At 36.7% G+C, this 14,085-nt stretch overlaps 1 protein-coding gene across 1 annotated transcript in view; it reads right to left on the bottom strand.

Annotated features, from left to right (window-relative positions):
- Positions 1-14,085, bottom strand: part of DTWD2 (DTW domain containing 2) — a 68,454-nt gene that overhangs the window by 52,034 nt on the left and 2,335 nt on the right. Inside the window, exons 2-4 of the mRNA XM_014953424.1 lie at positions 6,833-6,847; positions 5,487-5,577; positions 1,428-1,522 (exon numbers count right to left, since the gene is read on the bottom strand). Coding sequence (XP_014808910.1) covers positions 1,428-1,522; positions 5,487-5,577; positions 6,833-6,847 — 201 coding nt within the window. The remainder of the gene's footprint in view (positions 1-1,427; positions 1,523-5,486; positions 5,578-6,832; positions 6,848-14,085) is intronic.

Raw genomic sequence — 14,085 nt, 5'->3', positions numbered from 1 at the left:
AATATGGCATTAAAAAAAAAAATAAAAAAATCAGCAGAATGCATATATAACTAAGGAAAAAAAAACTATGTGGAAATGACACTTTGCAAAGCTGAAAAACAACTTTTCTCCCCTTCTCATCCTTCTTCCTCCCAGGAAGGTGGGGATGAACTCCACAATGGAGCACCCCCAGTTTCTGCAGTCTCACATCCACAGTCCAAACCAGACATACTGCAGATACTTAACAGTGGAAACATCACTACTACCTAATTGCTTTTAGGCCTGCATCTGGGTATCACCAAAATTCATATTAACCTAAGGAAAAACTTTGTTTCTTTTTACCACTTCCAGTATGTTTTACAGCAAAAACCCTCACAGGAACGAAGTCATTAAGAATCTATTTAAACTATTTTGAAGATGAGACGTTCCACAACTGGTTTTGACCTAAAGAGGATCCTTTAGGTTAGGGAAATATCTCTGGATTCAGACTTGAAAAAGTGTTAATAGTGTAATCATTGCTTCTAAAAAACTTCTGAGATTTACTAGAAGCAGCCTGTATCGATTATGTTCCACCCTGTGCACATCAGTATGAAAAGTTGCTTCATTTTCAGGTTTAACGGGAAGACAGTACAATTTCCCTATAGCCTGGAACTTCTTAGGTAATTATTACTGTTATTATCATAGAGGACTAATAGAAAAGCAATGTATTTCTAATGTGCTTTAGTAACTGTACATGCAGCAGAAAGGTGTGGGAGCACCATTCCGAATCACCTTCTGACATTTTTGTTCACTGAATGCTCCAAAAAGTTTTCTCCAAAGATTAAACTCAATTTTAGAATCACTTTCCTTCATCTGTATTCATGATTTTTATTTGCTTTTATTGAAAATGTATGTAGTAAATTTTCATTGGCATTTATACCAGGAGCTGGTTTCTAAGACTTAACTTCATCTAATAAAGACTAAAAACATTACGAGGGAGGCCAATATTGTCCAAGGTCTCAGAATAATAAAAAAATAATTCAAAACATTCTGAAAGCTATGTTTTATTATAATTAAGTTTAAGAGAAAGAGGAAAGGATTTGAAAAAAATACAAACTCAAAGAGTCCAGTGATGAAAAACTCCCTTCTCAAGTACAGTCTCTAACACTATAGTAAAAAATATTACTTATTTTTACTTACTGGTAACACCAATTGTTTTGTCAGGCAAAGCAACTATGAAAAGAACCACACAGAACAGCATGACAAACCTAGTACCAGCTAAAAGCAGAACTGCAAAAAGCCAAGAGATGCAGAGTAACCACCTGAACTTTATCTTTGCTGGAAATCAGAAGCTTGTATCAAAAGTGAATGTGCATACTTGAAATACAGTATAAGAACACTGTTGACACTGAAAAAAATATCTCCACAATTTACAGAGGACCAGAAAATGCAGAGGCAATCCCACTCACCTGTCTTCACTAAAACGTCGACCAACCAAAATTTTACATTTATCTGGAGGGAGACAAGCTGCTAGCAAAGGCACCGTCCTTAACACTCGACTTTCCTGTAAAAAATAAAAGTTCCTTTTGAATAAAATCAACAAGGACTTCTAAGAATTGTTAATATTTCCATTTACTTTCAAATTCTTTTGACTACAGACACAGAAAAGATCTTACCAGATAACAGAAAAGAAAATCTAGAAGAAAAAATATCCAACTTTGATGCACCATTTTGATTGACAGTATTAAACTTAGTCCTAACTATGATCATCAGCATAATTTTGAACTAGGTTATCAGTATCAAAAACAACGCAACTTCACAGAATAATAAACAGTAGACAAAAACACATCATTAATATTAATGTAATAGATTGGACAGCTAATGTCTCTATAATGGAAAATGAGGGAAGGGCTTGATTTGCACAAACAGGTGCTAAAAATAAAAGGACTGGGTGTTTCAGAACAGACCATGTGAAACTCAAACATCTGCATTCTGCTATCACTTCCCAGTAACCAAGACAACGGCACCAATGCTGCCACAAATACTCCATCTTGTGCCACTCGGGCTGTGTTGACCAGGCATCTGCCTACATCTCTGTGCCACAAATGAGGAAGGTGATTGCCATGGCTCGGTGGGGTGCAGGGGCTCTTCAGATCTCAAAGAGCATCAAAGAGAGCTATGTTGGAGAAGGGCTTCAGAAGGTAGAGGAAGAGGAAAGTAACAGCCAGCTCAAGCAAACCATCTACTTATCAAACAAAGCAATTTGTTTCTGTCCTTTACTTAACACAGCCGGGAACACTCTCATTTTTGTCTAGGGAAGAAGTATTGCAAACTGAACCTGAACATATAGGATGTCAATTTTTGTCTTCCCATCAAGGAAGATGGAGCATAGATTTGTCCTGCATTTAATGAAGACAGCAAGCCAAGGCTGAAAACTGAATGAAAGTTCCAGTTTATTTATTTATCACAAGAGGAACAAAGATTATTAGCTGCATCTAGCAGGAGGCAAGGTGCCACAAGTCAGGTGAGGATTACGAAAGCGCTAAACTGAGTAAGAAATTAGGCCTTGCAATATCCTCAACCTGAATGTCTCACGATTCAGACAATGAAAATCCAAAGATCAGTCCCTAAACCACAGGATTAATTAATGAAAACCCAGGGGGGTTTCAGTCTGTCTTTTGATTTATGAGCCATATATCAGCAATTCAGTATTTGTGAACACACAAGGCCTTGATTAGCTCTCTCTGGGCGGCTGTTACCTTCCCCAAGTATCACCGTGCAGCTGCCTGCAGCTTTCACATTGTCTTGCGACCAAACTGCTGTTAAATTAGTTCAGTGAAGACTTTTATCACTGTTGCCTAAAACCTTTATTAATTTTGCTTTTTCTGATCGATATCGACTGATCTAAATAAAGTATCATGGAGTTAAAGGAATAAGTGGTGCTGCTACATCCACCACCACTTTGCAAGGCAGCAGCAGCAGCATGATGTCTCTCCTAGGGATAGATGAAGATCAAAGCACCTGGGGAGTGAAACTCTAGCAAGGGGAGAGAGAATACCCTTCAAACTACCATTGATTTCTTCTATCTCAGCAAAGCGGAATAAGCCATCAACGGCGGTACAGTATTATTTGTCTTCCTTTCACCATAATTAAGTAACACTCCAATTCACTAGTCAGAAGACTCCCTTCTTCGTAAGAATGTAAGAATTGGCAATAAAGGAACTGGAAGAAAATCAATTATTTGTCTCTGATAAGCATAATCAAAAGACCTATCATCAGTCAAGGGAAAGTCATTCAACTGTTCTCTCCAATGCCATATCATTACTATAGAATTACCTTTCATATCAAATAAATACATTCTCTTACAATAGGAAAAGTGGAATTTTCCATCTAAAAAAACCCCCATGTTTACAAGAAGATAAAATATACAATTAGAACTGAAAGGAAGTGTTTGAGAACAGAAGCTTAAGAACAGCTAATTCACATTAACATTAAAAAAGGTTTCATTAATTTATAATTTTCTTCATTAAAAACCATTTGCATTCAACTAGACTATACATAACCTATTTGTTATCGTATTGGCTATTTTCCATTTACTGGTTTGAAAGTGATCAGTTACTCTCTCCTTTGTTCTTCTCAGTGTTCTAATAGTGATTTACAACTCTTTGTTTATTCGATATTTGACCATGGAAGTAGTTGAATAGAAGTAGGACTGGAGGACTTAAATAGCAGGTTGACTTTGGTTGGCCTCCAAGTGCCACGCTATTATTCCCCTTCCTCAGCAGGACAGGGAAGAGAAAATAAGATGAAAATGAACTCTTGGGTCACGGTAAAGGCTTTTAATAAATTTAACAAATTTAATAAAATTTTAATAAAATTTTTAACTTTTAATAAAGAAAAGCAAAGGCTGTGTGCAGGAGCAAATGAAAACTAAAAGATTTTATCCTCTACCTCCAATTAGCTGGCAATTTCCAGCCACCTCCTAGGGAATAGGAGCATTTATAGCAGTTGCTCCAGAAGACAAACGCCTTAATAACAAGTGCTGCCCTGACTCCACAGCTTTTATTGCATCATATGGCATGGAATATCCCTTTGGTCAGTATGGGTCAGCTGTCCTGGCTATGTCCTCTCCCAGTCTCTTGCCTACCCCAGGCCACTGGCCTTTGCAGTGAATCACAGAATTGTCTAGGTTGGAAGGGACCTTTCTATGTTCTAAGCACTATGTCTACGCATATTTCAAAGACCACTGAAGATATTCTTAGCTTCCCACCATTTGTTTGGATTTATCTCTGCTAAGCCAAGTGCCCCCATATAGACAGGTAATTAAATTTTTCCTTTCAGATGGATTGTCTTCAAATACAATAGTCTCCCAATACTAGTTTATTGTGTGAATTATCATTATGTAACATACACTAATGGAGAAGTAGCATACCATTGTAACAGACAGCTGTTGTGATTGCTGACTAAGAAAAATGTAGGTAGCCTTTCAGAAGGACACAGGAATGGTGTACGAAACCTGAAAAGAATCTGCAAACTTTTTCCTAATACCTTCCAAAATGAATAAGAAATTCAACACAATTCAAATGCCAGTTCAAAGTTCTCTGGCACACTTTTAAACTTCTTTTTTCCAGCAAGTGACTTAAGCATATATTTAAGTATTTTTGAAATAAGAAGTAACACAAAAAAGTATTCTTATTATAAGTAACCAATTAAAAATCACAGCTTTCCCATTGAGGGACTAAATATGTCATGGCTTCTGTTTTATTTCTTTGTGAGAGAACGCTTTTCTCTAACTTGCTCTTTTACATTCTGCTTAAGTTCCTTCAGGCAAAGATTCTCTGTGCTGCCTGAGCTACTGTATAATGCTAAGTAAAGAAACAGAAAAGTACAAGTTTCTGAACTCCACAGTCTAATTTGTAGACCCAACCTCTACCCAGATGTGTGTAACTGCAGTCCAACTTCTAAAATCCTTATGATCCAACACCATACTCCATTGTTAACTGACAAGGAAACATCAACATAAATTCTCCTATTAGGTATAGCAAAACATACTCTTTGAAGCTAAACTGTAGTTTTTCATTGGCTAAAAAGCTAATGTCATCACTAAGATGAATTCCTTAATTCATATTTTTAACAGAACACTAACATCAATAAAAGACCACTGCTATAATCAAAACACATTCCTTTCTCAATCAACTCTGAGCATCTCTGTGAGACACTATGTCAAGATTAATTCTTGCAATTTGCACTGAGGCAAGTAGACTTCAGATTCTAGCAGGACTATTCAGATAAGAAAAGATGTCTTGCACACAAGGAAGTTGCAGAAATAAGGTGTGATTTCAGAAGACACAATAATTCAGAAGAACTGAATAAAAAATACAATAACTCAGGTAAACTGGCATTTCAATCATCAAGTTTAAAAGGAAAAATCATTATATGATGTTAACAGCATAGCTGTTTCCTCTTGCCTGCCATTTGCTGCATTAAGATTCTAGCTGAACTCCAACAATTACCACAGCTTTACTCACCTCTGCTGGATGCTGAATTATATACAAGCAGGTGGAAACCTTTAGTGGATGTACTGGCAGGAACGGACATAAACACACCTTCTGAGGACGGCTACATGACAGAATAGAATGAGAGAACAATAAAAGTAATCAGCAATTTATGACAGATGGCATAAATACATTGCACAAATACACACTGAACCCCAAAAGGCACACTAAGAACTTCTGCTTACAACACAGTGTATTAAAGCTGATGTAATTTTCTCTTTGAAATGCTTTCTGTTTCTAAAATAAGGCAGAAAGGTTTTCATTGAAATAGAGTTTTGAGAACAATGTTCAGGCCCCTCCTGTGGTCTGGTTAGGAAAACACTCTAAAAATCCTTTCATGATCTTCAAGAGGAGCAACTTACTAATATCTGTACCCCAATCAGAGAAGTCTGTTACTGCTTTTCATACCAAGTAGGTAGGGTTTCAATAATTTGATAAAATATTATAAAAGAATATATATTTATAACTTGTATAATATTTACAATAGATTAATGACAACAAAAAATTTTAGAAGTACACACACGAAACCCCAGACATGCTATATTTATGATTGGTTTCATTTTTTATAATCTCATCTATGCTGAAATATGTAGTAGGCATGCAGTATGAAAACAAAAAAAATCCTTATCAGGAACTTCTAATTTAAATCTCAAAAAAGAAAATGAAAATTATTTAAAACTCTTTGGTACACTGCATATAGCAGTTTAAATGACTAGCAGAAGAACTGTATCCAAATAAATGAACTTAAATATTGCTTGGCATGAAACTAATATGCTAAATTATCAAGAATACACAGAAGCAAAGAATTGAGCTCAAAGTTATACATAGAGTAACTGAAGTTGTTACACCAAAAAGACATATGCACATATGCACGTGCACATACAGAAGTCACTGTAGCTACTCGTATTTATTATTCAGTAACTCAGGAAAATGAAAGATTTCCTTATCAGTGAAGCTATTACCAGTATTCACCAGTTAAAATCATACCATCCCTGCAAACAAAGCCCTCTGAATTTAAAAAAATATGAAGTCAAGATGTTCGGCAGAACACTAGGGACTCAGGGCACAACTTCACCTGCACCCTCCTGGTAATCTTTATTGGTAACAGTTTATATGTTGGTCACACAGTAAGCAATCACTGCAGTAGACGTGATGTACAGAGGTGAGTGCTGAAGACTGGTCCAGATAAGTCTGTGGTTAGCCCAACTGACACTGCACTTGCTTGTCCACAAGAGGAAACACCCAGCCAAGTGTACTAAGTAAATGTTACAGTAACCCAACTCAGTATAATTGTTCCCTGGTCAAACATTAGTACTTACCAGTAAATGGCAGCGCTGTAAAAAGGCAATAGCAATAGATAAGCTCCCTTTAACAGTTGACAGGTTGTGTTAATTTAACCACCCTACTTATAGACCCAAGTACTGAGGCACAGAGAACATTTCCTTCTCCATAGGGTATACAGTTAAAAGGTTACCCAACAACAGTCTAAATCTAAACCAGTGCGGGGAGTGTTTACCTAAGGGAAGGAATTGGTACTGATCAAAATACGCACTGGAAAAGTATTCTAAAATATTTAGACTAAAAGGCCCACAGCCAAGAAATCAGCCTTGACAACAAAATGGAAATTATCTTCATATGCTTTTCTGGTGTATTGTTCCAGTGGCCTGCTGTCTATCTTTCCTTCCCAGTTCTCATGCTGGCTTTTTCCTGTTGCTAATCCTGCATAAATCTGGTGCACTCGGTTGTGTTAATGGACAGGCTTTAAGCCTAAAATCAAGTACCCCTTAATTTCACTATTCAGTGGGCTATTCCGGGCACCGTCACTGTGAATGAACTGAAATCAAACTCGTTTCCAGATCTGGTGGGTCTAATTTCAGAAGTTCTCCAGTGCTGTACCAATGCCTTTTTTCCAGAATTTTCTCATGTGTAACCAATTTAAACAGAAATTTCTGAAAACAGTTCTGTTAACAACCTGGAAGCAGCAAATACCACTGGAGGCTGTTTGTTGCCTGTGCCCTGATTGTTAAGTTACTCATCCACTTTTTGATCATCAGATTTAGCAGAAACTCAATTTTGTACTAAGTGTGATTCCTTCGTTCCTCACGGTTTTTAAATAGCTGGTTTCACTAACAAGAGAAGGTGTTAACGTGCTCCCCAATATGGCATTTTCTACTGAGGAGACATTAAGGCATGAAAATCTACTACACGATCCAAAACAGTTAGCTGAGGACTTCAATCCAAAGAGCTGCATTGTTCATTAGCTTTTATAAGCAGATGGAAACTGTTTCCTGTGATTTCTGACCTCAGTGTGTTTAACTATAACAAAGTTGGCTAGGTACAAGTTACTTATTTTAAAGTCTCCCTTTTGCATATGCTTTGTGTATTTTCCACACTGGTTTGGATTTTTCATCAACAGTTTTTTAAGTTTTGTTAATCTCACACAAAAACCCCCAAACAAACAAACAACCCAAACCAAAAAAGGGAAATTACCCAGAAAGAAAACATTTTCAAATAGTTACATAATAAACTATCTGTAATTTGATTTGTAGGGAGCAAAGCACAAACCATGACAAATAAAATACTTTCCAATATAATTTAATTACTTACAGATGTCTATACATTATTTAACTTTAAGCACCCAATTAGGTACCTCATTATGTTGAATGCGCATTTTTACAATCCCATCCCGGGGGCACAAGACTTATTTCCATACTTTCACTTTGGTACCTAACAGTTATTGTGCCAAGATAAGAACAACATTATTCCTATGTGAACCTGACATTACCAGCCTACATCGGTAGGGTAGGAAGCACTGCAGAACAAGAGAAGTTCTGTTCCAGCACCACAAAAGCTGCCTTTGCTCTGAGAAAGGCCACCTAGCTAGAAAAGGCTTTTTGTCTTTTTCTTTTGTTTAAAGTTTCTGCTACAATCTTGCCCCACATAAGCAGCTGATGTTACAGAAGAGTAGCGGCAGCACCAGGGGACTTATTTAATAGTGAACATCAGTTTTCTCCCATTTGAAATTAAAGTAGCAATCTACACCAGACAGGTAAAGTAGTATTCAGAATATTACGGAAAAGGCTTGTGGATGGGGATTAAGATTTGAAGAAGGGTCATTTTCACAACACTATTCACCTGTATGCAATTTCATTACAGATCAAAGCTATCCAGTGGGTTCTGAACTGTTTTTCAACACAGCATTTCCACCTTAAAAACTTGTAACAAAGTAACCTGTCACATTGGCAGCATTAAAACCAACCAACCAAAAACATTCTGCGTCTTCCAAAAGCACTCCACACGCAAAAGACAGCCATGCCCGTGCACAGACTTTTCATAGCTTTCCTTCCATTATTCACATCTAAATTATTGATGTTCAGATTAAGAATAACATTTCAACTGTTTTCCCAGCAGAACTGAATCTGGACACTGGACTGTGCTGTACTGTGGTGTCAGGTCTAGTGTGATTACTAGTTTCTGGGCAAAGACACTCTAAAAGTGCATATGCAGGAGCCTGGAAAACAGTGAGCTAATTCTGAAACTCTTTCCAAGTCTCTGTATGTTTCTCCTACAAATATAAATGTCCTCACTTGCTTCAGGACTAACTCCTATCTTGCTACATGTCCAACAGGCTTCTGAAAACAGCCACCATTCCGGTAATGCAAATGACTGTACTCTTAAACACATACGCAGTCAACTGAAGTTAGTTAATTAAAGGATTTAAACCCAGAGTAAGTAAAGAATAACAATGTTACAATTTTATGCTTAGCATTTGTAACTTTCTAGGGAAAGATATAAAGAGGGTAAGCGAGCCAAACACATGTTCTAGAAACAATGCTTGCAATATTAAAATAAAGAGGAAGCTGATGTTTTTAAACTACTATCACTCATGGCAACATTTTCATGTTCCAACACATATTGCCAAGGTCAGGCCCCAGACCCTGTATTTTCAGAGAAACAGGCCTACCCAAACAGAAACCGCTGCTTCAAGTAAATTAGATTTCTCTACTGTTTAGGTCAAAACACCAAGGGTTCCAAGGTCAAAACCCACCTGAGAAGCCTGGAGAAAAGCCACAAAGTTACCATATGTTTGTTTTATAGTGCAAAACATAGTAAAACATTACTAACTCAAGTCTATTACACACATGCATTAAAACAACATTCAGGAGTTTTACAAAGCTGTGTTGGAAGTTTAAAGGTACAAATTTGAGAGCAAAATGTTATTTTTGCTGGTTTTATGTTAGAGGAAAAACACAAATTATTTTTTTTTTTTTTTAAATTACATTTTGCATCCTCCATCTTAATCCCTACAGCCTTAGAAGGACCTTAAAAGAATGAGTGGATCAAGTTAAACATAAATAAACATAAAATAATGCACTTAAGAAGAAACAATCCTAACCCAACATACAGAAAAACTCCAGGGTCTGAGGTTAATATGGCTGTCCTTATTTTCTCAGTAGCAGGCAGTTTACAGGTAATGTGGCTGGGCAATCTTAAGGTACTATAAGAAGGTTGTGTAACATTACCATGTAAATATTTCTCACATTTGCAGTGCTAGTAGTCCTTCACTCACATACTCAGTTACCCTGGAGAACAGAAATAACAATATGTCATCTCTGCCACATTTCAGATTTAATTATGAAATTCATGGTCATCATAATTTGTTGTTTCAATGCTCCTGCTTGCATTGCTTCCTGCACGTTACTTTTAAGATGTCTATTACTATTCTCACAACCGTTCATATCAACTGGCCTACAGAAGACTGACTCCCACAGACACGATCAAGAAATAAAAAACTTCTCAGAAGTAAAAGGCAATTTTAGCCTCAGTTTTCTAATTACATGCCTACCAGCTCTTCAATTTCTCTTAATTAAGTTTTGGAAAGCCATCTTTCTGAGAAGTGCTCCAGCTCTCACGAAACGCAGAGAAACTCAAGGCGCCATCAGCACTGTTCATGTTCATTCTAGGCTTATTTTGAACATTCTTTAATCAAGCAAAATTTTAATGCCCTAGCTTAATAGTGTTTCCTGAGAAAAATCAGGCATAGAAAATGATTTTGACTCCATTGTGTGCCAGTCTCCATCCCTTCCTCCAGTCTCTTTCAAAAGACTTTGGAAATCACTGGTCACAACACATAAAAATTTAAAATTAAATTCTTACACACTTCATTAAGAGCCAAATTAAAATCACAGGACCAGAAACACAGGTGGAGAGAGTACTGAAAACAATCAACAAAGAACTTCCTTTTCCATTTGGTAACCTACATAGTACCAGCTTCGAAGTTAAAAATAAATAAAACAGGTGTATGGTTTTGGTTTGCTTTGTGATTAGGTGGGTTTTTTTAAATGGTGCAGCCAATGAGTTCAATGGAAGATCTCCCAGTTTCCCATTTAAATATGGAAGCATCTAATAAAAATCACAGTGAAAAATATTTGTGTATTTTGAATTTCAAATTTATAGCTTTAAGGATGACTAATTACCTATATTAACTAATAAAACACAACTTTCAAAACTGATTATGAGATCTACTGATTAGTCAGCCTGCACTCCTGGGCAAATCACACAAATGTTCCTTCTCATCCCTGAACCTCTTCATCAGCTCTAGAAGCATTTAAAGAGCACAAGACCAATTATTCTGCTAACATCTTCCACAAAAACATGCATGGAAAAGAAATTCTATCCAAAGAAAAGATCACACACAACAGGTAAAAAAAAACTTATTCCCATGTTACCTGCCTACATGCATCAACTACTTTGCAAACAAACTGACTTAAGGTGTAGAGAAGTAACTATTTGAAGAGATTTTACAAGTTATCCTGCACAAAGGCTTTTGTACCCTTTTCAACACAATTAGGGACAGCAACTTCAAGCAATTTGACACAGGAATAAATTAACTCAGCTGATCAGAAATCTGGAATACTTGTTCTAATTCACGCAGAAGCTCTACACTATGCCGTAAGAGAGCTATGAAGTCATTTGGTGTCTTTACACTTTGTGGAAGATCATTTTCTGATGCACAGGGAATGTGAACCATGCTAATGAGTGAGAGGTGCTGAGTTTGAATGTCAGGACTCTATAAAGTTTACAATTATCAGCTTTCCCCTTTCATTTCTCCAGAGTGTGAGGCAGAAACAGAGAAGCATCCTCCTAGAAACACGCACTTAGGGCATTATCAGACTGGATCAATTCAAACCTGCAATGTATTATGTTACAAGCTTCAAAACTTTTCCATCTAGTTCCAGAAAAAGCCACTGCAGCACTACATTTTAATTTCATTAAAATACGCTAGACTAAGTTCAGCATTTTGTACCAGAAGAGATTTAAAGCAGTACTACAAGTCTCCAAACCAACATGACCATAAAAGTGACCAATTAAATACAGGTTACCATTGTATTTGACAAGTTAGTTTCCAGAAGACTTTTCTGATAGTTGACACAACACATCATCTGTTCTTCTTGCCACAAGAAGCAAGATATACAACAAAGGCACCCAAAAAAGTAATACAATACTTTTTGAACAAAAACTGCTTTTGAACCAACCTAGTATTCTACCACTGGAACTATTAGGGGAAGGGATGCAGCAATGGAAGAAAGCAATGGGATGGGGTCAGAGTTACATCGGAGAAGAGGTACAGAAAGAGGTTCAGAAAGGAGGACAGGGAGACAGAGACCCCTTCCAGCCTCTCAACAAGGGATGCACTACTAGTGAGCAACTAAGAGATCACAGCACTATTTCCTAGCACTCAGATTCCCTTGGCACCAGCTCTCAGCAGTTCTCCTGCTCCTATGTGCTATGGTGAGAAGATATATTCCCTGCCTCTTTCCATTTTCCACTGTACTGTCAGCAGCATGGGTACAGCCTCCCTGACCAAAACGATGATTATGTTTTCCATAATATTTAATCAAGATTTCTCCATCAATTTGAAAGCTACTGTTCTGTTGCAAATTTGAAACAATCCCATGTCTTTGCCCTGTGAGCAGATTCCAGAAAACCCAAAAAAAGAAAAAGGCTGTTAATTGACAGAGGTGTCAAGCAGAAAATATGTTCAAAAGACTATCTGTATGTCTCATGAACAGCTACATCGTACATCTTATCACATGATCAAGGGAACAAAAAATTCACAGCAGGAAAAAAAGGTATCCACCATCAAGAGTTATTAAAGCACCAAGATACACATTTTTAGTTCAGAACAGCCCAGAACCACTATTCCTATCAGCCACAAAACATAACTCTAAAGTTGCCCTGTATTTATGCTGTTCCCAGGCACCAGTTGCTCGCCACTGTTCAAATATCCACCATACGAACCTCCAGTCCGATCCATTTGTCACTATTTAAAAGAACACAGTTGCAAGGCCATGTGCAAGCAGCTCTCAGGTGTTTCAGTCTTCACTGGCACACTAAGCGTGAGTGCATGTTTTACTGTTACTGAACAACAATACAAACAAGTTGTTGAGCCACAGATCTCAAAATTGAAGCAACAGACCATATCCAGCTCCCTCACTCAACAGAAGGAAATAAAGTTCAGTAAATTAAGTGTTCAGAACAAGAACACAGACTATATGTGGCCTCATTTTAACATTTATTTTCAGAGTAACCTAATACATTTCAGGAACCATGTCCTGAGATCTTATTGAAATAAAAATGAAATCATCAAAACCGTCGTCAATGCAAGACTTAAAGAAGCCATTGTGTTAGTGCTGATTGTGAGCTTGGAGTTTTCTGCTGTTGATACCAAGCCACTGGAAATGGGATTTACATCATCAACTCATTTCTTTTTCAGCACCGAACAACTATCAGTTTGTAATGATTTTCCTTCAAAACTCAACTGGTCTGGATGTGAAGAATTGCAGCAAAACACGTGAAAAGCCTTACTTACAAATATTACAAGATGTCATTCTTCCTAGATTTAAGACTAAAATTGGACAAAAAAAGCAACTCTCCAGAGGTAAGGGATGGAAGCACTTACTTCATAATAAGCTCAGAGTTCTCGTGAAGGATAACATTCCCATCTTTTGGAAAATTACATCAGCTAGTGCATTTCTTGAAAAATTAGGCAAATAAGTAAACAAACATATATATAGTTCTCTCCAGAAAAAATGTGTATTTGTAAAAATATCTAAAATTAATAAAGAAAAAAACTTCCCTTTCAAGTATTTGGCAGTTTCAAACTTCCCTTCTATTTCGCATTGTTGTATTTTTCACAGTGGTTTTGAATGCTAAGTAAATAGTACAACACATTTTTTAATAATAATAATTACATTACTAATATGGATTAAAGAGACAATTGTATCTAGAGAATTACCACTGAAGGGCAAAGTTGCACTTACAGAGAAGTTTATAACACTGCAATGACAGGCAATTACAATAGAAGTATTTTAGATTAATTTGGGCATTTCCTTTAAACTTTGACATTGCAATAGAAAGTAACAGGTTACTCAAAAAAACTATTAGATTCATTAGTACAGCATCTGTATGAATTCATGTTAAGTGTAAGCAGTCCTCAAGGGGTGTTCTTTTACATATTTTCATGTTGAAGGTATATAAACAAAAATCAAAATATTTCAGAAATGTGGAC

This window comes from Calidris pugnax, unplaced genomic scaffold, assembly GCF_001431845.1.
Source record: "Calidris pugnax isolate Ruff unplaced genomic scaffold, ASM143184v1 scaffold209, whole genome shotgun sequence".
In the NCBI taxonomy this organism is placed as follows: domain Eukaryota; kingdom Metazoa; phylum Chordata; class Aves; order Charadriiformes; family Scolopacidae; genus Calidris; species Calidris pugnax.
This window is presented reverse-complemented; position numbering and strand designations above follow the sequence as displayed.